General features: G+C 42.9%; 1 protein-coding gene across 9 annotated transcripts in view; it reads right to left on the minus strand.

Moving 5' to 3' along the window:
• DCLK2 (doublecortin like kinase 2) overlaps positions 1-27,446 on the minus strand; it is a 228,084-nt gene that overhangs the window by 90,910 nt on the left and 109,728 nt on the right. For 6 of the 9 annotated variants that reach the window (XR_011561284.1, XR_011561283.1, XM_070770127.1 and 3 more), the window contains exons 3-6: positions 14,964-15,066; positions 10,676-10,777; positions 9,750-9,800; positions 5,625-5,719 (exon numbers count right to left, since the gene is read on the minus strand). Coding sequence is in view for 6 of the 9 variants with exons in the window: in XM_070770127.1 (XP_070626228.1) it covers positions 5,625-5,719; positions 9,750-9,800; positions 10,676-10,777; positions 14,964-15,066 (351 nt within the window). In the remaining 3 variants the exon portion in view is untranslated. The remainder of the gene's footprint in view (positions 1-5,624; positions 5,720-9,749; positions 9,801-10,675; positions 10,778-14,963; positions 15,067-27,446) is intronic. The other 3 variants (XR_011561285.1, XM_070770126.1, XM_070770125.1) reach the window with 1 other exon arrangement.

The following is a 27,446-nucleotide window of genomic DNA, read 5'->3' on the forward strand; positions in this document are numbered from 1 at the left end:
GCAAAAAACACAATTTGATGCCAGCAAATTTGGAAAACTCAGCAGCGGCCACTGGACTGGAAAAGGTCAGTTTTCATTCCAATCCCAAAGAAAGGCAATGGCAAAGAATGCTCAAACTACCACACAATTGCACTCATCTCACATGCTAGTAAAGTAATGCTCAAAATTCTCCAAGTCAGGCTTCAGCAATACGTCAACCGTGAACTTCCAGATGTTCAAGCTGGTTTTAGAAAAGGCAGAGGAACCAGAGACCAAATTGCCAACATCCGCTGGATCATAGAAAAAGCAAGAGAGTTCCAGAAAAACATCTATTTCTGCTTTATTGACTATGCCAAAGTCTTTGACTGTGTGGATCACAACAAACTGTAGAAAATTCTGAAAGAGATGGGAATACCAGACCACCTGACCTGCCTCTTGAGAAACCTATATGCAGGTCAGGAAGCAATAGTTAGAACTGGACATGGAACAACAGACTGGTTCCAGATAGGAAAAGGAGTACGTCACGGCTGTATATTGTCACCCTGCTTATTTAACTTCTATGCAGAGTACATCATGAGAAATGCTGGGCTGGAAGAAGCAAAGCTGGAATCAAGACTGCCGGGAGAAATATCAATAACCTCAGATATGCAGATGACACCACCCTTATGGCAGAAAGTGAAGAGGAACTCAAAAGCCTCTTGATGAAAGTGAAGGAAGAGAGTGAAAAAGTTGGCTTAAAGCTCAACATTCAGAAAACGAAGATCATAGCATCCGGTCCCATCACTTCATGGGAAATAGACAGGGAAACAGTAGAAACAGTGTCAGACTTTCTTTCTTTGGGCTCTAAAATCACTGCAGATGGTGACTGTAGCCATAAAATTAAAAGACACTTACTCCTTGGAAGGAAAGTTATGACCAGCCTAGATAGCATATTCTAAAGCAGAGACATTACTTTGCCAACAAGGGTTCATCTAGTCAAGGCTATGGTTTTTCCTGTGGTCATGTATGGATGTGAGAGTTGGACTGTGAAGAAAGCTGAACGCCAAAGAATTGATGCTTTTGAACTGTGGTGTTGGAGAAGACTCTTGAGAGTCCCTTGGACTGCAAGGAGATCCAACCAGTCCATTCTGAAGGAGACCAGCCCTGGGTGTTCTTTGGAAGGAATGATGCTGAAGCTGAAACTCCAGTACTTTGGCCACCTCATGCGAAGAGTTGACTCATTGGAAAAGACTCTGATGCTGGGACGGATTGGGGGCAGGAGGAGAAGGGGACGACAGAGGATGAGATGGCTGGATGGCATCACTGACTCGATGGATGTGGGTCTCAGTGAACTCCGGGAGTTGGTGATGGACAGGGAGGCCTAGCGTGCTGCGATTCATGGGGTCGCAAAGAGTCGGACACGACTGAGCGACTGAACTGAACTTGCTTCCTCTCCTGCCTTTGGTCCAGCCCCTTAGAGAGCCCGACCTTCTGTGAACACGTCTGAATGGAGTGGAGTTGTCTTCCTCACAAGAGTATCACCCTGAAAGCAATGAGGGCATTTTGCGGGGGAGGGGGAGCTGCTTCTGAATCCCCACGTTTTTTGAGGAGCAAATAAAAACACCACTGCCGCCCTGGAGTCAGAGATTAAACATCACAACGTCAGTATTTTTCATTTTCAATTATTTTAGTGTCTCCACCCAAACGCCTGAATGGTTCCCAGAATCTGCCACAAGGTGGGGGGTGGGGGATTGTGACAGAATAGCAAATTCTGCTCACCTTTGCCAAAGCCCCTATTAAGTAAAACCAAGATGGGGGAGGGGCGGGGAGGAGGCCATGCGCCAAAAGCTGCGTCCTGGGAGAGTGACGGGAGCGTCAACTCCTGCCGATGCTGTCCTGGCCTGCGCTGCCTGCTTTTGCCAGCGCTCTGCAAAGAGACTTCCCACAAAGCCATAAAAGCATCGAAGTAGGATAAATAGGAGTAAAGAGCTGCTGCCCATGAAGAACGGCCCTCCACTGTCAGACATCCCCTCTTAATGGATCTTAATGAGCTATTTTAAATGAAGGGGAAGGAAAAAGCCTAGCACTAACACATGATAATTATCTGTAATTCTCCATGTGTAATGTCACTTAATAGAGGAAAATAATGCAAATGTGGACAGATGCTGACTAGAGCCTTACAGTGACATCAAAATGAGGGTATTTTGTACAGTACGGAGCACGCCTAAGCTGCAGTATTTCAAAGGCAAGTTTTCATCCCAAGGTCAATACACACCACAACTGTGGGGAATCTGCGATGAAATGAATGCCCACAAAGTACGACCCCCGGGAACAGGCAGGGGCTACAGATATTTAGCTTTATATCCGAACAGCTGATGGGTGTAGCAGAGACTTGTTTAGCTTCAAATATTTAATGTAAGATTCAGTGAGTCTATATCAGCTTGAGTGAGAGGAAGAAGAATGGATTCCCCAGCCTCCTAGACAGGTTTTTGGACAACTTACAAGAACTACAATCTTAGCATTGTAGGAGTCACCTAAAGTCAAACGTTCTTCTTTTACAGATGATCAAAAGAAACCCAGAGGCGGTCTCGCAGCTGTCAGCCAAGCCTCAGGTGTGCTGGAGGAGAAAGGAAGGCGTGAGAGGTCACGAAAGGGGTGTTACCCTTTATCTTACTGGTGATTTCAATGTCAGTCTTGACCAGGAATCAGCATTTCCTGTAACTTTCTTCATCTCTTTTTGGATCAATGAATAATCCGTGAGCACTTACCATGGAACTGTGTGTGCTAAATTCTGAGGTTACTCTAAATACTAAGATGTATCTATTGTAGTTGGGAATGATTTTATCTAATGTCTCTGCAATCTTATTAAACCTTGTTAGCAAGTCTTAAAAATCCCCCTGGAGGACTTGCCTGGTGGCCCAGTGGTTGAGAGTCCGCCTTGTAATGCAGGGCACATGGGTTTGATCCCCTGCCGCAGGGCAGCTAAGCCCGCCTGTACATGACAATTAGAGCGCCTGTGCGCCACACAGAGGCTTCCCAGGTGGCACTAGCGATGAAGACCTTGCCTGCCAATGCAGGAGACACAAGAGATTCGAGTCTGATCCCTGAACAGGAAGATCCCCTGGAGGAAGTCATGGCAACCCACTCCAGTATTCTTGCCTGGAAAATTCCAGGGACAGAGGAGCCTAGTGGGTTACAGTCCATAGGGTTGCAAAGAGTCAGACACGACTGAAGCGACTTAGCAGACACACCCATGCCACAGTGAAGATCCTAAGTGCTGCAACTGAAACCTGATACAGCCAAAAATAAATAATTTTTTAAACATAATTATACTATTACGTTACTAACTTCTGTACTATTAAAAAAGAAACCCAATTCTTCACTTCAGACTTCCACATCTGTGAGTGATCTCCTCCCAGTATGTGCACATGTGTAATGGAGCATAGCATCATCACCTGACCTGGGGGCATCCACAGGAAAGAACAATTGTGGGCTAAGAGCTGAAGACAGACGAGGAAGAGAGACAAGAGCCCACGTCACCAATGGATAAAAAAAAGGGGGAAACAACCAAGACCCAGGAGAGCATGGTCTAAGGTACCCTCTGGGACGGCCAGAGACAACCAGAGGCCAAGGATCACAGCAGTCCTGCCTCCGGCAACAGCCGGGGGAGAAACGCAAGTGAGCCCTGCAGGTGGACCACTGGAAAGCTTCGTTTGGGTCTGCATGGGTTGACAATCGCCAGCACTAGGAATCGCTTGCTTTTGCTTTAATAAAGGATAAAACGATCGAAACTGGAAACAAGATAAATTGACTTGATTTTTATTTCAATTTTCTTGAAAGTTACCTGGATTAAAACACAGAACACCTCCAATCTATTCTGGGGAAAAGAAGTTGGGAAAGAAAAGCTGAAAATAATCACATTAGAGATTTTTAATTGATACAGCTTTTCTTTTGGAGTTGACATTTAAGAATTCCATTGAAATCATGTTAAGTGCTGACCTAAGCCAATTTAGCACTTCAGAAAATGGCCAGCTCTTCTGATAAAGATCAGGAACTTCCAGCACTTAGAGGTTACCTAGAGCTGTGCTCCGAATCCCAGACTGACTATTGGTCCCTCCAAATTCTGCCAACATACATAAGCAAGCAGGCACAAAACCAGATGATCTGTCCTTTTCCAGTAGAAAGTTCTGTTCCTGATGTCAGGCACTTAGACAAGAACATAGCAAGTTCACTCTGGAGGTAGACACGATGGTCTCCGGACCTGACAAGCACACCGAGTGTCAGATGGAGAACACCACCCTGCAGGCAAGGAGAACCCGCAGACCCACTTCCCTGCCAGCCCAGCAGGTTCCCGCCCCGAATTCCCAAGGCACGCTGGGCCTTTTATCTTTCACTTTACCAGTGAAAATGTTTTTCAAGATCCTTAAGGGAAAGAAAATTTCCCACTTGGATGATACCTGAAACGTTTGGGTCACCAACTTTAGAGAATATATTTGTCACCATGAAGATACTTCCAATGTCAACTAAACACTCCAAGAGTAAGAAAGAGAAAGATAAATATCATATACTAATGCATATATAAAGAATCCAGAAAGATGGTACTGATTAATTTATTTGCAGGTCATCAATGGAGAAAAAGACATAGAGAACAGATTTAGGAACACAGGGTCGGGGAGTCGGGGAAGGAGAGGGTGAGATGTATGGAGAGAGTAACATGAAATGTATATTACCATATGTAAAATAGATGGCCAATGGGAATTTGCTGTATGACTCAGGGAACTCAAACAGGGGCTCTGTAGCAATCTAGAAGGGTGGGATGGGGAGGGAGGTGGGAGGGAGGTTCAAAAGGGAGGGGACATATGTATACCTATGGCTGATGCATGTTGATGTATGGCAGAAAACAACACAATTCTGTAAAGCAATTATCCTTCAATTAAAAAAAAAGTACTGCTATTTTATCTGGCAAATTTACTCAAAAGTTTAAACTACTGAGAGCTACTAAGTCAAATTAAACTTACTGAAATTCTGCAAATTTGGTTTCACTTATCATTCTTCTCTACTAGATAAAATGCCTATTAAACCAATTGCTTAATCATGTTAAATTACTGTTCATATTTTCAGGAGATCACAGTCAAAACCTAAAATTTATTTCTTCACCAAAATGAACATATTTTTCTTGTGTTACTAACTTCTGTATATAAGTATTCTACTAGAATTTCACTCTATTTTAGACTTTTACATAGTCAAATTATGGTAACAATATTAAAATCGTGAATTTTAAATGAGATCTCTAAAAAGAATCATGGTTTCTAAATGAGATTTCTAAAAAGAATCAATCTCCAAAGCTTTGCCATTGCAAATTATTCTGATTATAATAGGAAAACTACTGTTTACTGATATAAAACTATATCATGTTCAACCCTAACCATAATTTTATATTCCCATTTAAGAGATGGGAACACTTTAGCTCAGAAGAGTTAAGGTAAATTGACCCAAATTACGAGATAAAAAAAGGATACAGGATCCAAAGTCAAGTCTTCCTGGCTCCAAATCCTAACTTCTTTCCTTTTTGATTTGTTACTGCACCCAAGTCCCTGAACAAACTAACCACTAAATTATGCAACAGAACGGAATCACACGAACACGGCATATATCCTATTTCATACCTTTAGTCCTCTGAAACTTCCTGGGCTGGTTGGAGAGGAGCTGGAGGATTTCGTCGATTTAGGAGTGGAAAGCTGGCTGCTGGGAGTTCCATTAACTGACCATGAGACAACAAAGGAGACAGAGGTCGTCAGAACCCAGAGCCACCAGACGGGGCAAAAACACCAAGACATGCCCCACACAGCTCCAACGGAGCTGCAACTCACTGAAAGCTCAAAGCAGATGGCAAATCAGCAAAAAGCAAAAATAACGTGTCTTACTGCATTACAGACAAAGTATCAGACAAATAAGCAGTGAAACTAGATTTTCAATAATAGTTTTCCAGCAGTAACATAAACAAATATATAAAACGCTATGGAGTTCGAGATGTGAACGGGAACTTGTCCACAAATCCTGCATGCCAGCGAGGGTAGAGAAATGCTTGGCTGTCGTATTTGTAACTGTTCACTCGGAAGGCTGTCCTATAACCTGTCCAAACGACCTGAATCACTGAAGCATTTCTCAGTCTCTCCCAGATCAACTCCACAATACAATAATTCTAACACATATCCTAAGGGTATTCTTAATGGAAAAAGAAAATTATTGGTCATTTCCCCCTGTAATACCCACTTATTTGTTTAAAGGTCATAAAAGGCACTCTTCCGATTTCTTTTTATCTGGACTAGTTATTTCTGATTCCTTCCATTTTCTTGTCTTCTTAGCTTAATTTTCCCATTATTTAGCAAATCTTGGTGGGTTTTTCTGACACCCTCCTCTAAACTTCCGTACATTTCCTAGGTCGAAAGCTCAGTTTAGAGACTAGGTGACGAAAAGCATGGCCGTGGCGGCTTCCAAGAGGGGGTGAGCTTGCAGATTTTACAGTAACTATACAGTGCTAGTCACACATCTCACTGTGACTCAGGCTTATTCCTAATTATACCACTTCGGTTGTAATTTCACAAAGCTATTAGTTAACACCTGGTACTAGTTGTTTTTTGTTTTTTGTTTTTTTTTCCTTTTCTAGGGAGTTTATCTTAACCCCTTTTATCATTAATTTTCAAAGCTTTTACCCCAAGTAGATGAAAACTGCCATTCATCTCTACAGAAAGACAAGCAAAGTCCATTTCCTTTTAAAAAAATCTTTTTAATACAAGGGAGCAGACAACTGTTATTTTAAATGATGCTAATAAGTATAAAAAGCAAAATGCAAAACTCCTGAAAAGGTGACCTCAAAAAACTGAGCACCAGTCCTTGAAAGGAGGCAGAATTCTGGATCAATAAGCATAATATTTGTGATGAGATGAATCATTCATGTTTGTTTATCGTATGGCTCACTGTAAAAATTCAGCAAAGATGCAAAAATTTTAGTTATTTTTCAATTACCAAACTTTAACTTTTCTAGTTTAAAACCACTCATTCATAAATCATTATCAGTTATCTAGATTTTCTGAACAAACATATGTGGGTATTTTTAGCACAAGTGCAACACAAGTAACTGTACAATTAGAAAACTTTTTAGAATATTCAACAGTCCTGCTTATTTTTCAAAAAAGTTACACTTCAATTAATGCTGTTTCTTTTAAAAATTCTCTTTAAAGGGAACTGGTGGTAGGAATTCACATAGAAAAGAGATATTTATGAGCTAGTGAGCTTGCTAGGAGCTGATACTGAGTCTGGCTCCTTTTCCTCTTCATTCAACACAACTACCTGTTCAGGTCCTCTTCCCCAAGTGCTGTTACCTTTCACTGATCTTCAGAAACCACTCTGCAATCAAAGATTTCCCTGGAGCAGTGATGGGAAAGGGACTAAAGAAGAAAAATTAGTTCCTGTAAATGGTAATCCCTGTGGCCAAGCAGTGTCCCTAAAAACACACCTCCTGCCTAAACATAATTTCTTAACAAAACTCACTGGCAGGGATTGAACTGGTATCTGCATATACATGTTCATATTTATCCTTAACGGAGAAGGCAATGGCACCCCACTCCAGCACTCTTGTCTAGAAAATCCCATGGACGGAGGAGCCTGGTGGGCTGCAGTCCATGGGGTCGCTAAGAGTCGGACACGACTGAGCGACTTCACTTTTACTTTTCACTTTCATGCATTGGAGAAAGAAATGGCAACCCACTCCAGTGTTCTTGCCTGTCTATGGCAAGAACATAGATAGCTCTTTAAGTTTCTGATAGTATTTGAAAGGCTCAAAAAAAAAAATGCTGTCTAGTGAGTTCTTCATGTCATTTTTATTGGCACATTTCTCCATTTCCGGGAAGGTAACTGGAAGCTGGGACAGGGTCACCTTGGGCTCTCTGCCCCGACACTGCTGCCCCAACAGGAAGGTGGACAACGCCCAGCATCTCTGGGATGCTCCCTCTCCTTCAGTAGACCCTGGATTTTCTTTCCCCCAAATAAGGCGTTTATCCACCCTTCCCTCAACTGTAAGGTAAGAAGTTGACTTGGGGCTTTCTTGTTCACTTGCTCTGAACACTTTTTATCTGGGTGGACAAAGAGTCACAAGCTAGAAACCTTAAGTGAGAATTTTTAATACTCAAATTATGGTGACTATTATAGCTCAGGTGGTAAAGAATCTGACTGCAATGCAGGAGACCTGGGTTCGACCCTGGGGTTGGGAAGATCCCCTGGAGAAGGGACAGGCTACCCACTCCAGTATTCTGGCCTGGAGAATTCCATGGACTGTATAGTCCATGGGGTCGTAAAGAGTGGGACACGACTGAGACCTTCCCTTTCCCTTTACCCACTGGGTTACCCGGGTTAATGTCTATGTACTTATTAGACACTATTTAGCTATTTTGATAAATTTGAGTTTTATGGAGGGATTTAGTCAATCAGAAGACTTCAATGATGGGAGCACTTCTGTCCCAAGAATGGAAAAGCACAAGATTATGTTTACAAAGTTATTGCTCTGTTTGAAATTCCAGGGAGTCCCATGGAATGTTCTAAATGGTAACGGGTACACTACAGCAAAAATGCCTGTAAAAGCAAGTTATCCATCTGGGTTCTGTGGCTTTTAATAACACAAAACTCTCTCTTTTTTTTTTTTTATAACTATATAGTATGTATTGAACATGCTTTTGGATTAATCTCTTTTAGAGAAGTCATTTAACCACTCAGATGTGGTTTACATCTCACAACTTGTAAGTTTAAGACAAACTTTATTAACCCAAATCCAAATATGGACTCAGTTGAAAATCTGAGGTAGTGAAATGTTAAGATTTTCTTGAATCACTGTATTTAAGCATCTCAAATTCTAGTTAAGAAGATTTATACATTTATTAGACTATTCTGTGAAGCAGTTGGTCTGCAAGACAAGTATGGCTATGAAACAGGTTTTTAATTAATTTCCCTCTTTAGACCTCGGGTAGCCAAAATTACAGTAATCATATGTGATCTTTGAACCACTCTCTCCACTCTTATTTAGTTATTTTAGTTATATGATAAGCATATGATAGTAAAGCTATCACTAACACAAACGCTAAGAACCTGACAAATGTCTACATCTACCATACAGTAAACCCAGCGAAGTGTATTCATGCAAATTTCATGTTATGTTAGCTTTCCCAGCATTTGAAATATTGGATTGGCCCCAAAGTTCACTTGGATTTTTCCATTTGATCTTAAAAAACAAATTTTGGGGCATACCCAATACTTTACAGAAAGCAAAATATGATCTGAAATAAGCTTAACATCAGAGAGATGCTTTCAGTTAAAAATATTCATATTGCCAATATTTTTAGAGAGAGAATACTGGGCCTATTGACTCCAGAGTGAGGAAGAAGGGAAGGACAGTAGAATTGCTTCTATGGCCATTTTCGTATTACCGACAACGCTTAGCCTTTTTCAGTAACAGATTATGTTCCAAAATTAACTAGAAGACGGGCCCCCTGAGGCACCGCGCCTCCCCCATCGCCGTGTACTGTGGCTGCACGCAGACCACACGCGGGGCGCCCTCCTGCAGGCGCCCGGCTCTCTAGCAAGCAAGGGAGCCACGGCAGGACGCCCGTGCTGCAGCACAGACGTCACCGGTACAAGCCAGACACAGCCATGGAAATGGAGCAGAAGGAAACAGAAAAGGTGGCAGAAGACAAAAACAAAAAACCCGGCAGAGCGACAAAGCTGTACCTCTCCTGGCTCACCTGGGGATCTGGCTGTAGAGTAGGCACTGGAGTAGTGGCCACCCCTCTTTACTGGACATATTCAGTATCAACAAAGGGGGAGAAGTAAGGACAGCAGTTATTCGGCAGGTCTAAACGTGCACACGGAAAGAAGGGAAACTATCCCACCTGAAGAAAGCGGGGTCGGGGCGGAAGACGGAGCAGCAGAGACCCCCCAAACCCAGTATTTTATAGACAGGTTGAGGCTTCAGACAGTTTTTATTTGTATTACTTTCACATGTTCTAGATTCCTCACATGTAAAATCATGTTTTTTCACAATCCTTTCCTTAATGGGAAACAATATTAGCATACTATAAGCGAGCCTTATAGCATCGAAATATCAAGATTTGGGGGACATTTTAATTTTTTTTAAATGTCAAAAGCTGTCAAAATTATGACAAATCTATAGGTTTAGGATCTGAAAGAAATGTAGAGGTAACTCTGACTCTGAAATAAGCAGTATTACTTCCAACAGTAATTGTTGCTACGATTAAATTGCTTAACAAAGGAAAAGCCTGTGGAACCTTATCAAGGGAATAGTTTTGCCTGGTGGGTGTGTTGGCTTATGCTTTAAACCAATAAGAGAAGAAAATATCCACAATCATACAGCAAAAATGTAAAATGCAGACACCGTGGTCAAAATGTGAAACACTTCTATGTAAATACCAGGAAAAGAATCTAGATAAGATTGCTCTTGAGAAAATGTGCCAGAACAAAACAAGTATCTTAGGACACTTGTTATAACTTGGAGAAACAGACTTAACATTTTGGATCTAAAAATCATGCCATCTATATGTTATGTTGGAACCTGGCTGCATACAAGGATGGGCAAGACTACCTACTCATACTAAAGAAAACCAAAGAACGTGCTCCATTTGTGACTGCCCGCTTCCTTCCCCGTAACTACCTGAAGCCGGTGATTTGCTGCGTCGAGAAAGCCCAGGGCTCTTGGATCCGGAATATTTAACAGCTGAGGAGCGAGAATAAGAAGACTTCAAGACACGGCACTCTAGAAAGAAAGGAAAGCGCTTTAAAGAGATCTAGTTTTAATTCTAACCAAAGAAAGACCACATTCCAGTAGTTTAGTGCCTAGAACCATTACCTGATCATCTTATTACTGTTAAATGACTTTTATATACAAAGCATCAATCCCAAAAGCACACCTGAGATTTTCTTAAATTAGGCTTCAGACTTTGTCATTCACCTCATTGTTTCAGAGGGAGTTCTTAATACAGAAATCCATATATAGTAAGTGCTCAATCAAGAAAACTTGATTCACATGCACAACTTAATCTCCACATGTGCAACTTATTATTTTTCATCAACACCATTGATAGGCAAAGGCTATAATAAAGAGTTCTCTCCAACTCAGATAATCTTAATTTGAAAGGATATAGGATTCTAATTTACGAACCCCTTACTGTCTTATTTTCCATCTGCCCAAAGTACAAAGCATCAAAAATGAGGGAACTAGCTTTAAACAATCTTCTCTCTTCCTTTGGAGAAGGAAATGGCAGCCCACTCCAGTGTTCTTGCCTGGAGAATCCCAGGGACGGGGGAGCCTGGTGGGCTGCCGTCTATGGGGTCGCACAGAGTCAGACACGACTGAAGCAACTTAGCAGCAGTAGCAGCAGCAGCAGCTTTAAACAATAGCTTTGTTCTTTCCATTAACTGCCAAATAATCAGCATGTGAAAGTGAAAGTGGCTCAGTCATCTCTGACTCTTTGCGCCCCATGGACTATACAGTCCATGGAATTCTCCAGGGCGGAATACTGGAGTAGGTAGCCTTTTCCTTCTCCAGGGGATCTTACCAACCCAGGGATTGAACTCAGGTCTCCCTTCTGCATTGCAGGCAGATTCGTTACCAGCTGAGCTACCAGGAAAGCACAAATCAGCAAGTAGAGTACCAGAACTAATTACACAGCTAAAATAATCACTTCCAATTCAAATAATTAAGAATCTGGGTTTTGGAGTCAAGCAGATTTGGGGTGAATCATGGGTGTGACTTTGCTAACTGGTGCACTTAGCTTAGGTCTAAGTCTGTTTTCTCTCCCTATGAAATTGGGATGAGACTAAATCTGCTTAACAGGCTTGTTATAAGGATTAAATTATATAACATATTGTCGACTTCACATTAAAATACTTCAATTTATGCAGAAAGATTAAAATACGGGTTGGGTTTAATCTATACCCCCAGGGACAATAAATTAACAAGTGAAGTACACTAATCAGCGAAATACACACCAGGGGAGGCTAGTTAGCATCTGAAAGACTCTAATCAAAACCTTACTCCAAGGGGGCTGTAGCAACAGCAGTTTAGTTAATGAGCATTATAGATGTTAGAAAGTATTCCAGTGCTGAAAGGAATGGTGTGTAGACTAGTTAGAACCTTCCTAAAGGCACTGCCACTCTTTCATGAGCAGGCTGTGTAACCCTAGACAGCTAATAACCAGAACCACCCCAGGGTTTAGGAATCTGAGCAAGCCCTGCACCCAGCTCATTAACACAGACAGGATTTTGCCCTAAGACTGGGTTAGCTAAATTCTATGAATTTTGAATGATTTTTCAATGCAAGATGTTGTCAGATGTATAAAAGGACAGAGCTGGGACTCATCAAGATTACAAGTTAAACAGACTTTGTTTGTTTTGTAATCTTTGCCTCCTGAACCCAAACAGGACCCTGTGGAAGCTCCTGGGCATGGAAGCCTTTCCCTGTCCCCCCTTGCTTGTAGGGAACAGACTCCAGCCTCCATGACCTTCCCTGAGCTCCAAAGGGTAGGTTCCAACAGTTGCTAGTCAGGGAAGGGAGGCAATGAAGAGGCAAGGGAGGGGCAGCCAAGAAACAGCAGCGCAGATTCGGGGCAGGGCCCTGGTTCTGCCTCAAGGGTCACACAGAACAGGGTCTCTGAGCTCTTAACAGAACAAACCCCCCCAGTAAATGGAAGATATCAGCAATCCTCATTCCAGAGAAGACCACCTCTAGGAACCAGAAAAACTCATCAGAAGACCACCTGAGAACAGGTCAAAGGCATTGCAGGCTCTGCACACACCTCACCCTTGAACAACTGCTGTAAAACCCCTCACCAAATCCTCCAGGGTTGGGACACGCAGTTTTGAGAGGCAGGAGCCCACTGTGTCCCCTTTCGCCTGGCAAAGCAATACAACTATTCTTTTCTATTTCACCCAAAACTATGTCTCTGAGATTTGATTCAGCACCAGTGCACAGAGGCTGAGTTTTTGACATCACTCCTAATAAAGACACTTGTGGCAGAATTAGGTCTCAGACTTGTTTTCATAGTAAAATTTTATGACCTAATGGTGATGATACAATAATAACATTAACAACAACAGTACCAGCACATACTATGTAATGGGCACCCTTCCAACTGTTTTACACTTATTAATTCATTTAACCCTCACAAAACCTTATGAAAAAGCCCCTATTATTATCCCCAGTTTGCAGAAGGTTAAGTAATTAGAGATCAGTAACTTTCACCTATCTCTAATTATAGGAGTTCATTGGTAGCCAAAACAACAAAACCTATGAATGATTCAAATATTGTAGGTAAATTAACAACATACTAACATAAAAGCACTGAATACAATGCCTAGTATACACATAGTAAGTGCTCAATAAATGTTTAATTGCTGTACTGCCACCCAAATTAACTTTACAACCTGAAATACACCGAGTTTCAATGTCTCAACTTTTAAAATGATAAACATTGACAAAGAAACATTATGAAATGAAATTAAGCTACAGTCAAAAAAAGATGTAAAATAGAGATGCTATGTAAATTCCCATTTTTCAGTAAACCCACAAGAAGAGATGAGAGTATTAATATAGATAATATCACTAATTCTTTAAGGTCCTTCTGTGGCATTACTAATCTAAAGCAGGGCTAGATAGAAGATGCTACAGAAACCCTCAAGAAATTTGGCACTTGTGGGGAAAAGCAAAGTGGAAAACCGAGAAGAGTAGACAAATGAGCCCCAGTAGGTAAGTCACCCCCAGGAAACTGACATAGTGTAACAGGAAAGAGTTACACAAGGAAGTCTGACACCACAGCGTGTACCATCTTGGATTTTTGAAAGTTTATGGTCACCATATTTATCCCCTAGGAAACTGACATAGTGTAACAGGAAAGAGTTACACAAGGAAGTCTGACACCACAGCGTGTACCATCTTGGATTTTTGAAAGTTTATGGTCACCATATTTATCCCCTAGGAAACTGACATAGTGTAACAGGAAAGAGTTACACAAGGAAGTCTGACACCACAGCGTGTACCATCTTGGATTTTGTATGTTTCTCTAATTCTGGACTGCCGAGTCACTACAGCTGGAAGGGGTTTATCACTAGCCTAATTTTTGAAAAGCCAGCTCTCCTCACTGATGAAATTAAAGCGTGGGATTGAAACCTCTAACATCTCTCTTCTCTGTCAAACGTTTTGTCTATATGATTCTGTCTCACTTAAAGATGAAGCTGACTTCACTATCGGCTAATAATCACTAATACTCTGATCAGTTTAAATTTCAGATAACAGAGTAGAGCACTATTCCCAGAATCAATAACATCTGAAATCACTGAGGTTACTGCTAAACAGGTGAAAACTCCATTTTTTGGCTAAAATTAAGAGAAAGGGATTTTCTTATCCTATCAATGAAAACAGCTTTATTTTTTCTGCATATATAACAATTCATGTTATTTTTTTAAAAAGATGGAAACAGAGCAAAGAAATCTGAGATAATCACTACTAACAAATTATTATTCTTTTACATATCTCTTTATGGACATGAGAAATGTATACTGAACTATTTTCAGGTTCAGTACTTTCCATATTTTAAGGTGGCCTAGCCAAGGCACCATTCTGGAAGAAGATAGGGATCAATTTTGAAAGTGTAACAATGCAGTAAAAAAGTGAAGAACCCAACTTGCAAAAACAAAACAAAAAATATTTAACTACTTGGAATTAGGGTTTTTTGGTTTTTGCAACTAGGTAACTACCTCACTGTATTTTCTACTTTTATTAATTCAAAGAAATTAACTCTACTAAGAGTGAGAGTAGATGATGATCTAATTAAATGAACTCTTCATTACTTCTTTCTTCGACAACCAGACCACTTAACATGCACCAAATGACACACCTAAGCCTCCACTTCAGGGTTACAAAGATGGTCACTGAATTGCCTTACCACTGTGATCCAGGACAAAGTCATCTTGGGCATAACGGAATTTTTCAGGTCCACATGCAATAAAAACATCATCATCACCAAAAAAGTCTTGCAGACAAGTAACCTACAAAACAAAAAAAATATCATGTCCAAGAAGTAAATTAGAAACATTAGAAGTGCAATAAATTCAATAAAATTTATATTTTCAAGCCTCACCTATAATAGTGAGTTGGAATGAAAAAACTATTTCCAAGCATTTTACTCTTCACAAAGCACTTTCACACACCATCTCCTGACCTCAGAACAACAAAATGAGGGACTCATAGCTAGCACCAATATTCCTGTTTCACAGGTGAAGTGAAAGGCATCCACAGGAGCCTCAGTGATGTATTCCAGGTTTCCCTTAACAGGGGGCAACGCTGGGGCCAATGGAGCTCCCAGTCTACTTGTCTACACTTCCTCTCTCCTAGCGGCTCCACATCCCAGCCACGTCATCTCGGGTGTGGCCCCTCTGTATCTCCGGCACAGTGCGCCTTAGGTTGTCACGAGGATTGATGTTCGAAAACCTCTCGGAATGAGTGCCAGGCATGTAAGTACAATGTGTTAATACTCATCTCTGCCACCATCATTGGAATCAGAGGAAGACTTGTCATAAAGCTAATGAGGGCCCTTCCAAGGACCTGTACTTAAACAGTCTTAACTTCACATTCTTTTATTCAACCCTCCCCGACACAGTATAAGTTTCAGATTCCATAGAACTTGACCCACCCCAGGGAGCACATTTATCCATTCATCCAAGTGGTGACAAGAAGAACCATCTTCTAGGATTTTGGATGCAGACAGGATCCACTCTCACCTGTTTTATAATGGGATGTATATGATTTCTTTTTCAAAAAAGTACTCCTCTCCCAATAATAATATAAAGTTTTTAAAAAGTAATAAAGTTTAATAAAGTTTCTAGTACTTGGAAAAGTTGTGCTATCTCAGGAATTCCTTGTCCTTCTGATCACTACTTAGCTTTTTATTTGAAAAAAAAAAAAATTTTTTTTTTCATTGCAGAGTTAAAATAAAAATGCTCTAGAGAGAAGACAGTGAACTAGACACAGTACATGGAACAAAGACACTGCTCCAGTCACTCCAATTCTCAGCAAGCAAGATGTGTCTTCTGCACCTCACTGAAATCCGCCCAGGCAGCCGCGCTTTAGTCAGTTTGGTAAATTTCCACAGACGAGGCAGCTTCAAAGACAGAAACTTACTCTCACAGCTCTGGAGGCTGGAAGGCTGAGATCAGGGTGCCAGCGTGGTGGGGTTCCGGTGAGAACCCTCTTGCCGGTTCGCTCACACGGCGGGGTGCAGGGAAGACACAGGAGGGAGCAGCTGTCTCCTGTCTCTTCTCATAAGGGTGCGAATACCTTCCATGGGGCTCCTCCCTAATGACTTCACCCAACCCTGCTGATCTCCCAAAGGGCCCCACCTCCTAACACCATCACACTGAAGCCAAGAAGAAGCCTGTGGGGGTCTGGGACACAGAAGACTTTCTGTCTCCCGTTTTCTTGTTTGTAGGGAACAGAATGCCCCTGAGTTTCAAAGGGCAGATTCCAACAGTTGCTAATCAAGGAAGGAGCAGCTAAAAAGCCACCTGAGGCCAAGTGAAAGTGACCAGAGAGGCTCATCAGGTGACTGCCATGTTCAGTCACTCAGTCGAGTCCGACACTTTGCGACCCCATGGACTGCAGCATGCCAGGCTTCCCTGTCCTTCAGTATCTCCCGGAGCTTGCTCAAACTCACGTCCATCAGGTAAGTGATGCCATCCAACCATCTTATCCTCTGTCACCCTCTTCTCCATCTGCCATCAATCTTTCTCAGCATCAGGGTCTTTTCAAATAAGTCAGTTCTTCATATCAGGTGGCCAAAGTATTGGAGCTTTGGCTTCAGCATCAGTCCTTCCAAAAAAATTCAGGGTTGATTTCCTTTAGGACTGACTGGTTTGCTATCCCTGCTGTGCAAGGGACTCTCAAGATGCTTCTCCAGCACCACAGTTTGAAAGCATCAATTCTTCAGCACTCAGCCTTCTTCACAATCCAACTCTCACACCCATACATGACTACAGGAAACACCACAGCTTTGACTATCTGGACCTTTATCAGCAAAGTGATATCTCTACTTCTTAATAAACTATCTAAAATAAAGGAAAGAAATAGAAACAGCCAAGAAATAGAGGAAAACAATAGAATGGGAAAGACTAGAGATCTCTTCAAGAAAATCAGCTATACCAAGAGAATCTTTCATGCAAAGATGGGCACAATAAAGGATAGAAATGGTATGGATCTAACAGAAGCGGCTGCTGCTGCTAAGTCACTTCAGTCAGAAGCAGAAGATACTAAAAAGAGGTGGCAAGAATACAAAATACTGTACAAAAAAGGTCTTAATGACCCAGATAACCACGATGGTGTGATCACTCACCTACAGCCAGACATTCTGAAGTGTAAAGTCAAGTGGGCCTTATGAAGCATCACTACGAACAAAGCTAGTGGAGGTGACAGAATTCGAGCTGAGCTATTTCAAATCCTGAAAGTGATGCTGCTTGAGAATACTCAAACCAGCACACAGTTGCACTCATCTCACATGCTAGCAAAGTAATGCCCAATATTCTCCAAGCTAGGCTTCAACAGTATGTGAATCAAGAAGTTTCAGATGTTCAAGCTGGATTTAGAAAAGGCAGAGGAAGCAGAGATCAAATTGCCAACATCCACTGGATCATAGAAAAAACAAGAGAAATTCCAGAAAAACACCTGCTTTATTGACTATGCCAAAGCCTTTGACTGTGTGGATCACAGTAAACTGTGGAAAATTCTTCAAGAGATAGGAATACCAGACCACCTAACCTGCCTGCTGAGGAATCTGTATGCAGGTCAAGAAGCAACAGTTAGAACTGGACATGGAACAACGGACTGGTTCCAAATTGGGAAAGGAGACCAACAAGGCTGTTTATTTTCACCCTGTTTATTTAACTTACATTCAGAGTACATCATGCGAAATGCCAGGCTGGATGAAGCACAAGTTGGAATCAAAACTGCCAGGAGAAATATCAACAACCTCAGATATGCAATGATACCACTCTAATGGCAGAAAACAAAGAGGAACTAAAGACCCTCTTGATGAAAGTGAAAGGGGAGAGTGAAAAAGTTGATTTAAAACTCAACATTGAGAAAACTAAGATCATGGTATCCGCTCCTATCACTTTATGGCAAATACATGGAGGAAAAAGTGGAAACAGTGACAAACTTTATTTTCTTGTGCTCCAAAATCACTGCAGATGGTGAGTGCAGCCATGAAATTAAAAGACGCTTACTCCTTGGAAGGAAAGTTAGGTCCAACCTAGATAGCGTATTGAAAAGCAGAGGCATTACTTTGCCAACAAAGGTCCATCTAGTTAAAGCTATGGTTTTTCCAGTGATCATGTATGGATGTGAGAGTTGGACCATAAACAAGGCTGAGTGCTGAGGAATTGATGCTTTCAAACTGTGGTGCTGGAGAAGACTCTTGAGAGCCCCTTGCCCAGCAGGGAGATAAAACAAGTCAATCCTAAAGGAAATCAGAACTGGAATATTCATTGGAAGGACTGATGCTGAAGCCCCAATACTTTGGCCACCTGATGTGAAGAACTGACTCCTTAGAAAAGACTCTGACGCTGGGAAAGATTTTAGGTAGGAGGAGAAGGGGGCAACAGACGATGAAATGGTTGGATGAGTTTGAACAAGCTCCAGGAGTTGGTGATGGACAGGAAGCATAGCATGCTGCAGGCCATGGGTTCGGAAAGATTTGGACAGGACTGAGCGGCTGAACTGAACTGAGGCCCTGCACACACCCGAATCAGCCACCCCACCCTTGCTATAAAACTCCCCATCAAATCATCCTGGGTAAGAATTCATAGTTTTTCAGGGCAGGAGCCTGCTGTGGTCCCCTTTGCCTGGCAAGGCAATAAAGCTATTTTTTTCTACTTTACCTAAAACTCTGTCTCTGAGGTTCAATTTGGTACTGGTACACAGAGGCTCAGTTTTCGGCATCAACTTCACCAAGCTTTCAGCATCAACAGTGGGGATTAGGATTCCAATATATGAATCTTGGAGAGACACCAACATGCCATTCATAACAGAAGAATAACATTCTTCACCTTTCCTGTAAAACCTGCTTCTCTTCCCCTCAGCTGGTGATCACATGCATCCTTTGTCCATGCTAGAATCCTGGGACTCATCCTTTCCTCCCTTCATCATCAACCCCTCAGATCATTTGTCCTTCCTACCCCTTGGTTCAGCTCTCACTGTTTCTTGCCTGGGCACCTGCCGTTGTCAAGCAACAGGTTTCTAATTCCAGTCTTCACTGCTCCCCTAGCTCCAGTCATCACTGTTCTCACAGATGTGGAAATAAATGAAGACCGTGTTGGTATATGCAGTCTGTTACTGTATGATGATTTAGTCACTAAGTCGTGTCCATCTCTTGCAACCCCATAGACTGTAGCTTGCCAGACTCCTCTGTCCATGGGATTCTCCAGGCAAGAATACCAGAGTGGGTTGCCATTTCCTTCTCCAGGGTATCTTCCCAACCCAGGAATCAAACCCAGGTCTCCTGCCTTGCAGGCAGATTCTTTACCGACTGAGCTATGGTATAGGGGTGCCCATGAGACAGGAAATGGGCGGGGCACAACCTTTAAAAGAATGACATAGCCTGAGGACACAACATAGACCGATTAGAATCAAAGAGATTCAAGACCTGCATGAGCCAGCTTCCACTAGACCTTAAGCCTCATTACACACGCATTGTAACACATCAGCAAGGTAAACGGCACACCCACGAGGTGCCGTGAGGGTTCCAAGGCTGACCATAAAGTCAAAGGGTGGGCGGTGGCCCAACTCCTGGAAAACCCCACCTCTTCCCAGAAAACCCCACCTCTTCCCCTAAAAGAGCTGGAATACTCCTCCTACTCATTAGCCTACGAAATTACCTACACCTATAAAAACTGACAACCTCATACCCTGGGGACTATCTTGCCTTATGAGATGACCCATACTCTGTGGAGTATGCTTCTTTCCTGAATAAACCTTCTTTCACTTTACTAAGGCTTGCTATTGAATTCTTTCCTTTGTGAAGCCAGGAACCCACACTTGGCAACCACCCCAGGAACTCAGATGTGACCTGGGATGTGACGATTCTCCAGCGACCCACTCTTTCCTGGAATACCCACACTACACACAGGGCTCACTGACCTCCTTCCCTGACTAGATGATGATCCTTCACAGGGCACACAAGATGGGCCCTGCCCAGGCCTTCAACCCTTGACTCTGCACACTCGCTGCTTATCCAAACCAGGATGACGGAAGGGTCACTACCCGTAGAGTCCAGTGATTCTTTTTTGTTAAACAGCTTTATTGAAGCATAATTCACAAACCATACAATTCACTCATTTAAAGCATACAATCCAATGATTTTTACTGTATTCAGAGTTCTGCAACCGTCACCATAACGTAAGGACACTGTCATGACCTATAAAGAATCCTCCCCAGGGCCCATTAGCATCGACTCCCCATGTCTGCATCTCCTCACGCCCAAGAACCTATAATCTGCTTTCAGTCTGTATGGATTTGCCTATTCTGGACATTTTATCTAAACCAAGTCATACAATATGAAGCATTTTGCAAGTATCTTCTGCCACTGAGCACGTTTTCAAGGTTCATCATGTTGTAGCAGGTATTACTACTTCATACCTTTCTACAGGTAATATTTGGCTGCATGGATACACCACACTTTGTTTATCCACTCACCAGTTAGTGGACATGTGGGTAATCTCTACTTCAGTGCTGGCTCTTATCAGTATATTTTCCCCCGTGTTGTTTCTCTGCCTGAAGTGACCTTTCTGACCACCTTTGGTGCCGTGACCTCCAGGGAGGCAGTGATATTGCCTATCCATTGTTCCCTGGGGTCTAGGAGAGTCCTGGCTCCGGTGGCTGCGTCACACATGTCTGTTGAATGAACTGTGTGGCCTGTTCCTATTGGCACTGAGCTCTCAGGCACTGAGTAACTCCTCTAGGGTGAGTGGCGCCACAGACGCCATCTCCACTGCTACCTCCACCACCATCGCTTACGTTTAGGGCTTCGCTTCGGCATCGCTTAACCTCTCAGAATGGTCTCTGTGTATTGTATATGTGTTATCTCATTAACCCCTACAATAACCATCAGGTTGATACCATCATCACTCCTCATTTACAAATGAAAAAAAAAAAAGCATTCTACAGTGAGCAACTTGCTCACACACAGGTAATGAACAAAGCACAGGGATTCGACACAGGTCCTCCACGTCTACATCTCTGTTTTAAACTTGACTCTATGGTGCAGCCCCTCACCTGGAATCCCAGAGTTCGTGTATATACTTTTATAGTTCTTATCACATTCTACCTTGCTTTATAGTTATTTATGTCTCCTAAAGGAAATCATTGACTATGCCAAAGCCTTTGACTGTGTGGATCACAAGAAACTGTGGAAAATTCTTCAAGAGATGGGAATACCAGACCACCTGACCTGCCTCTTGAGAAACCTGTATGCAGGTCAGGAAGCAACAGTTAGAAGTGGATTTGGAACAGACTGGTTCCAAATAGGAAAAGGAGTACGTTAAGGCTGTATATTGTCACCCTGCTTATTTAACTTGTATGCAGAGTACATCATTAGAAATGCTGGGCTGGAAGAAGCACAAGCTGGAATCAAGATTGGCGGGAGAAATATCAATAACCTCAGATATGCAGATGACACCACCCTTATGGCAGAAAGTGAAGAGGAACTCAAAAGCCTCTTGATGAAAGTGAAAGTGGAGAGTGAAAAAGTTGGCTTAAAGCTCAACATTCAGAAAACTAAGATCATGGCATCCAGTCCCATCACTTCATGGCAAATAGACAGGGAAACAGTGGAAACAGTGGCAGACTTTATTTTTTGGGCTCCAAAATCACTGCACATGGTGATTGCAGCTATGAAATTAAAAGATGCTTACTCCTTGGAAGGAAAGTTATGACCAACCTAGATAGCATATTGAAAAGCAGAGACAGTACTTTGCCAGCAAAGGTCCGTCTAGTCAAGGCTATGGTTTTTCCAGTGGTCATGTATGGATGTGAGAGTTGGACTGTGAAGAAAGATGAGCATAGAAGAATTGATGCTTTTGAACTGTGGTGTTGGAGAAGACTCTTGAGAGTCCCTTGGACTGCAAGGAGATCCAACCAGTCCATCCTAAAGGAAATCAGTCCTGGGTGTTCACTGGAAGGACTGATGTTAAAACTGAAACTCCAATACTTTGGCCACCTCATGTGAAGAGTTGACTCACTGGAAAAGACCCTGATGCTGGGAGGGATTGAGGGCAGGAGGAGAAGGGGACGACAGAAAATGAGATGGCTGGATGGCATCACCAACTCGATGCACCTGAGTTTGGGTGAACTCCGAGAGTTAGTGATGGACAGGGAGGCTTGGCGTGCTGCAATTCACGGGGTCACAAAGAGTCAGACACTACTGAACGACTGAACTGAAAGGAAATCAGCCCTGAATATTCATTGGAAGGACTGATGCTGAGGTGCTAATACTTTGGGCACCTGATGTGAAGAGCTGACTCATTGGAAAAGACCCTGAGGCTGGAAAGACTGAAGGGAAAAAAGAAAGGGCCAGCAGAAGATGTGCCGGGGACCAGCCCCGGCTGAACCAGGGTATTCGAAGGAGAGACGGCGTAGGCGAAGATCAGGAAACAATTGCTTAATTAAACGTTAATTAAGGATATAAAGAGTAATAGAATGAGGATAGCTCAGTAAAATTCAGTGAAGAAAAGAGGCTGAAATAAGGATAGCTCAGTAGGAAAATTCACTGAAGAAAAGAGACTGAATAAAATTCCAAAGCAGGGAATTAATGTCACCTACGAAGGCCGCAGGCGTCCTCCCGTTCTCCCGAAGGAGAGGAGACACTAAGGCCTCCCCGGTCGGATCTTAGAAGCCCAGGCAAAATTAGTAGGCTTGACAAGCTTCCCTGCCTCAGAGGAAAAATTCAGCTAGAAGGTGAAAGAAAGAACGACATGGGGACACCAAATTCCGGTGAACAAAAGGAGATACTTTATTTTCCAAAGCAGTTTTATACCTTAAGTTGTGCATAGAGGATAATGGGGGAAGGGGTAGAGGCATGCAAAGACAGCAGTTCCTGATCCTTATCGAAGTCAGGCTTTCAAACTTATCATATGCAAAAGTTTAGGTGATTTACATCATCTTCTGGCCAGGAAGCCTGTTAACATTTTAAGAAACTTATTTTTCTCTAAAGGTGATTATTTTAAAGTCAGGCGCCAGCCTCCAAAAAGCATTGGAGAAAGTTGCATTCCTATAGGGCAAAGGTGAGGTGGGCTCAATCAAGAAAAGAATTAACTCAAGGGTCCAAGATTACAAACATTGAGGCGACTGCTTACATTTCTATACACCCATTATATCAATCAATACACCGCCAAGGACACAGTAGGTAAGGGATATGGAGACTTAGCAGCAAACATTGGCCCAACAAGTGAAAAACCCTTCACCAATACAATTTCTAATCAATCTTTTAACTACTCAAAGGAATCTGTGTTTAGACAGTTTAGAACATCTCCTGCCTCTCACAGTTGGGAGGCTCTGAACAATCACATGTTGCCGGAAAAAACCTATTCAGGCAGGCTAGAGGACTTCCAAAGGAGTTTGTAGGTTGAAACACTGTCACACCCAAGAATTATTAACTGGAGCTGTAAGCTAACTCTTTTTTCAGAGAGAGGTAGTGGGGGACAGCCCCCCGTAAAGTCAGAGGTGTAGGTGACAGCACAAAGCAGAAAGTAGGCAGACTCTGGTTTTGGGGGTAGATTGCTCGAGAATTTCCAGGGAGACTCCTGAGGCTTGATCCCGCCTTTGCGTATGCCGAGCCTCCTTCCTCATGACCTTCGTCATGGGCGGAGTTCCTCACGCTGGCTACCGGCAGTGATAGAATTCCAGTTGAGCTATTCCAGATCCTGAAAAGTGCTGCACTCAATATGCAATATGCACTCAATATGCAATATGCCGGCTCCCAGCAAAGATGAGATGGTTAGGTAGCATTGCTGACTCCATGGACATGAATTTGAGCAAACTCTGGGAGACAGTGGACAGAGGATCCCGGCATGCTGCAGTCCTTGGGGTTCCCAAGAGTCAGATGCGACTTAGCAAGTGAACAACAGCAACGCCTCTCACATCTCCCTCTATTTTGTTTTTTACACACATATAATTAATAAATGGTTCTTAAATGGAACTGAATTGAGTTTTACTTTCTTGGCCAAATAAACTACTACCAAAGTTTAATCCATTTTTTTTAAAAACAACATTTCACTAGTTTTTGAATCAATTTACAAAATATGACAAGTGAATTTTCTAAAATATACCTGTCTGAATATCTGTTTGAAAAGCAAATTAATTTTACAAGGAACCATTTCATCTTATACTAAATTAGTTGGCATTTGAGTAGAATAAATGCCAAATAATTAAGTTGCCTATTATGTGGAATAAAGGTATTTAACAAGCCTAGGGAATAAAATACATCAAAAAGGTAGTTTATTTCCCCCCCCCAGCAGTCCTATTTAATTCTTCCTAATCAACTGTTTAATGATTTCACCTGTCAATATTTGTTTGGCTTTCCAAACACGGTTTGCATAAGATGTTTGCGCTCTTTTAATTCAGGTTCTAGCCATTAAATACACATTTGGTTAAACAGTTAAGCAAACCATATAAATTAGCAATTAGGTTCAGATTTACCTAAAATAAGTTACCACTACTCCCCCAAAATGATAGGTGTCATATAAATGATAAAACTGAGATGAACCAGCATGTATTTTGAATAATTCTATTAAGATATACTCAGAATGCTGACATACCTCATAAAATGTTAAACAACTCCCATTTCCATTCATTCAACGAATCTGTATTGAGAACTTCAGTGCCAGGCATCACACTAGGTGCTACAGAAACATCAGGGGAGGGGGTGCTGGCAACGAAAGCCTTGCCCTCAGGAAGAAGTGTGAGCTGAGCGTGATAAGAATACAGAAGTCCATCTGCACACTTTCTCTAGGTTCCACACAAATACACTATTGTGTGTAAAATAGACAGCTAGTGGGAAGCTGTTGTATCACACAGGGAGCTCAGCTCGGTGCTCTGTGAAGGCCTATAGGGGTGGGATGGAGAGGGGAGGGAGGTCCCAGGGGGAGGGGTATACTCTATACACACAGCTGACTCACCTTGTTGTACGGCAGAAACACAACACTGGAAAGAAATCATACTCCTATAAGGAATTAATGTATGCAATGTCAAAAGACGTTACACAGCACAGAGAAAGACAGAGAAAGACAGCAAGGAAGGGGAATGCTGAACACAGCGTGTGTGCTGCAATAAACAGCTTCCCTGCAAAGGTGACATTTGAAGAAAATATTGAGAGGTCGGAGAGAAGCTACATGAACGTCTAGGAACGAGGTGGGGTGGGGCAGTGTTCCAGGAGAGAGCAAAGAACACGCACAAGCCTTGGCATGCTCACAGGGAACACTCACAGAGCACGCGAAGAGGGAGACGCTGCGGGAGACAAGGTGGGCAGGGTGAGGGAGGCAGCCGGCAGGTGGGGCTGGTCGGGGCTGGCTCTGGATGAGATGCAAAACCACTGGAGGCTCCTGAGCAGAGCGCTGCACTGCATGCCTTGAAACAGGATCGCACTGCGTTCAGACTAAACCGTCAACGGGCTAGGACAGACAGCAGCGGAGGCTGTCGCTAGTCAGGCAATGAGAGGGGCCTGTGGCAGGAGTGAGAGGAATGAGAGAGGGTCTCACCACCCCTTGAATACTGGGGCCTGAGAGCAGAGAGAAGACTATGATGGTTCACGGCCTGGGGCTCGAGCCTCTAAAAGGATAGGTTTGCCATTAACTCTAACGGGAGAGTACAAAGTAATGGGCAAGGTTAGTGGCACAGAGGATGCTCACAAATCCAGACTGGGAACAGAACTGGGAAATGCCTATTAAACAGTGGAGGTTGTTGGGTGGAAAGTTAGACATAAATCTGAATTTCATGGGAGACATCTGGCCTGGAGATACATGTTTGGGACTCACCAGCACTTGAATGATATTTAAAATCCTGAGATCGGTTATGGCAGTGCACACGGAGAAGCGGTCTAAAGCCTGAGCTCTGAAACACAGCAACTTTACAAGGTCAGGGTGAAGAAGCAGAACCAGTGAAGAAGACAGAGAGGGAACAGTCAGTAAGGGAGGAAGAGAAGTGAGTGTCTGTAGTCTGCTGGACGCCAAGCAAAGTGTTTCAAGGGGGAGGAGCGATCAGGCAGGTCAGCGTTACTGGTGCGCCACGTTAGATGAAGACTGAGAAGTGACCGTGGAATTCAGCAACACGGAGATCACTGGGATCCTAATATCAGAATTAGCTTTGGTGCAGTGGTTGAAGAGCAAGTCTAATTGCAACACCTTTAACAGAGGACGGATAAGACAGTAAAGAATCCGCCTGCCAATGCAGGAGACCTGGGTTTGACCCCTGAGTCAGGAAGATCCCCTGGAGAAGGAAATGGCAACCCACTCGAGTATTCTTGCCTGGGAAAACCCATGGACGGAGGAGCCTGGTGCGCTATAGTCCATGGGGTCGCAAAGAGTCAGACACGACTGAACGACCACTAGCAGAGGACAGGAAAAGAACTGGAGACAGAGAATGCAACTTTTTCAAGGAGTTTTGACTGAAAAAGTGGAGCAGAGGGGGTGGGCAGGTGGCAGAAGGAAGAAATGAGTCCGTGGTTAAGAGAATTCATTTTCAAGGTGAGAGAAATAACTCAAGTCACTATGCTACTGAACCAATCTAGTGGGACAAAAATGGGGGTGCAAGGAACTGCCAGAGCTGCCTCCCTTTGTGAGAGGGGAGGGAATCAGCGGGCAGGTGGAAGGGCTCGGCCTGCACGTGACCACTGTCAGCCTTCCACAATAAAGGGAAGGACCAGACGGAACCTGCTGGGTGGGGACTTGCAGTGGTGGGGTAGGGGTGAGTGTGCTTCCTGCTTCACTGAGAAAACTGAAGCGAAGTCATCAGCTCCAAGTGAGGCAGGGGGCAGGAGGAGGGAGGAAGTACGGCAGATTTGAGGAGGAAAAAAAGGTGTGAAATTACAGTCTGTGATTGTGGGGAGGATGAATGGGGAAGGAAATATGACATGCCTGAAGACAGAATTAGGGATCCACTCAGCGTCCCACAGCCTGCATACCAGACATTCTTGGTTCTAAAACCAGAAAGCAGCTATCCAACCTATATAGTGTTTTAGAAAATCCAAAGTCTTTTTAAGCTGGAATGGTTACCATTTCATGGAGTTGCACCTGATCAATCACTAGAGGAGAACTGCTAGGAACACGGATGATACAAAACCCTAGAGCCCACGGAAAACGAGTACATAAGGAATGAATGGGAACCTCTC

Source organism: Bos indicus, chromosome 17 (genome assembly GCF_029378745.1).
Source record: "Bos indicus isolate NIAB-ARS_2022 breed Sahiwal x Tharparkar chromosome 17, NIAB-ARS_B.indTharparkar_mat_pri_1.0, whole genome shotgun sequence".
Lineage (NCBI taxonomy): Eukaryota > Metazoa > Chordata > Mammalia > Artiodactyla > Bovidae > Bos > Bos indicus.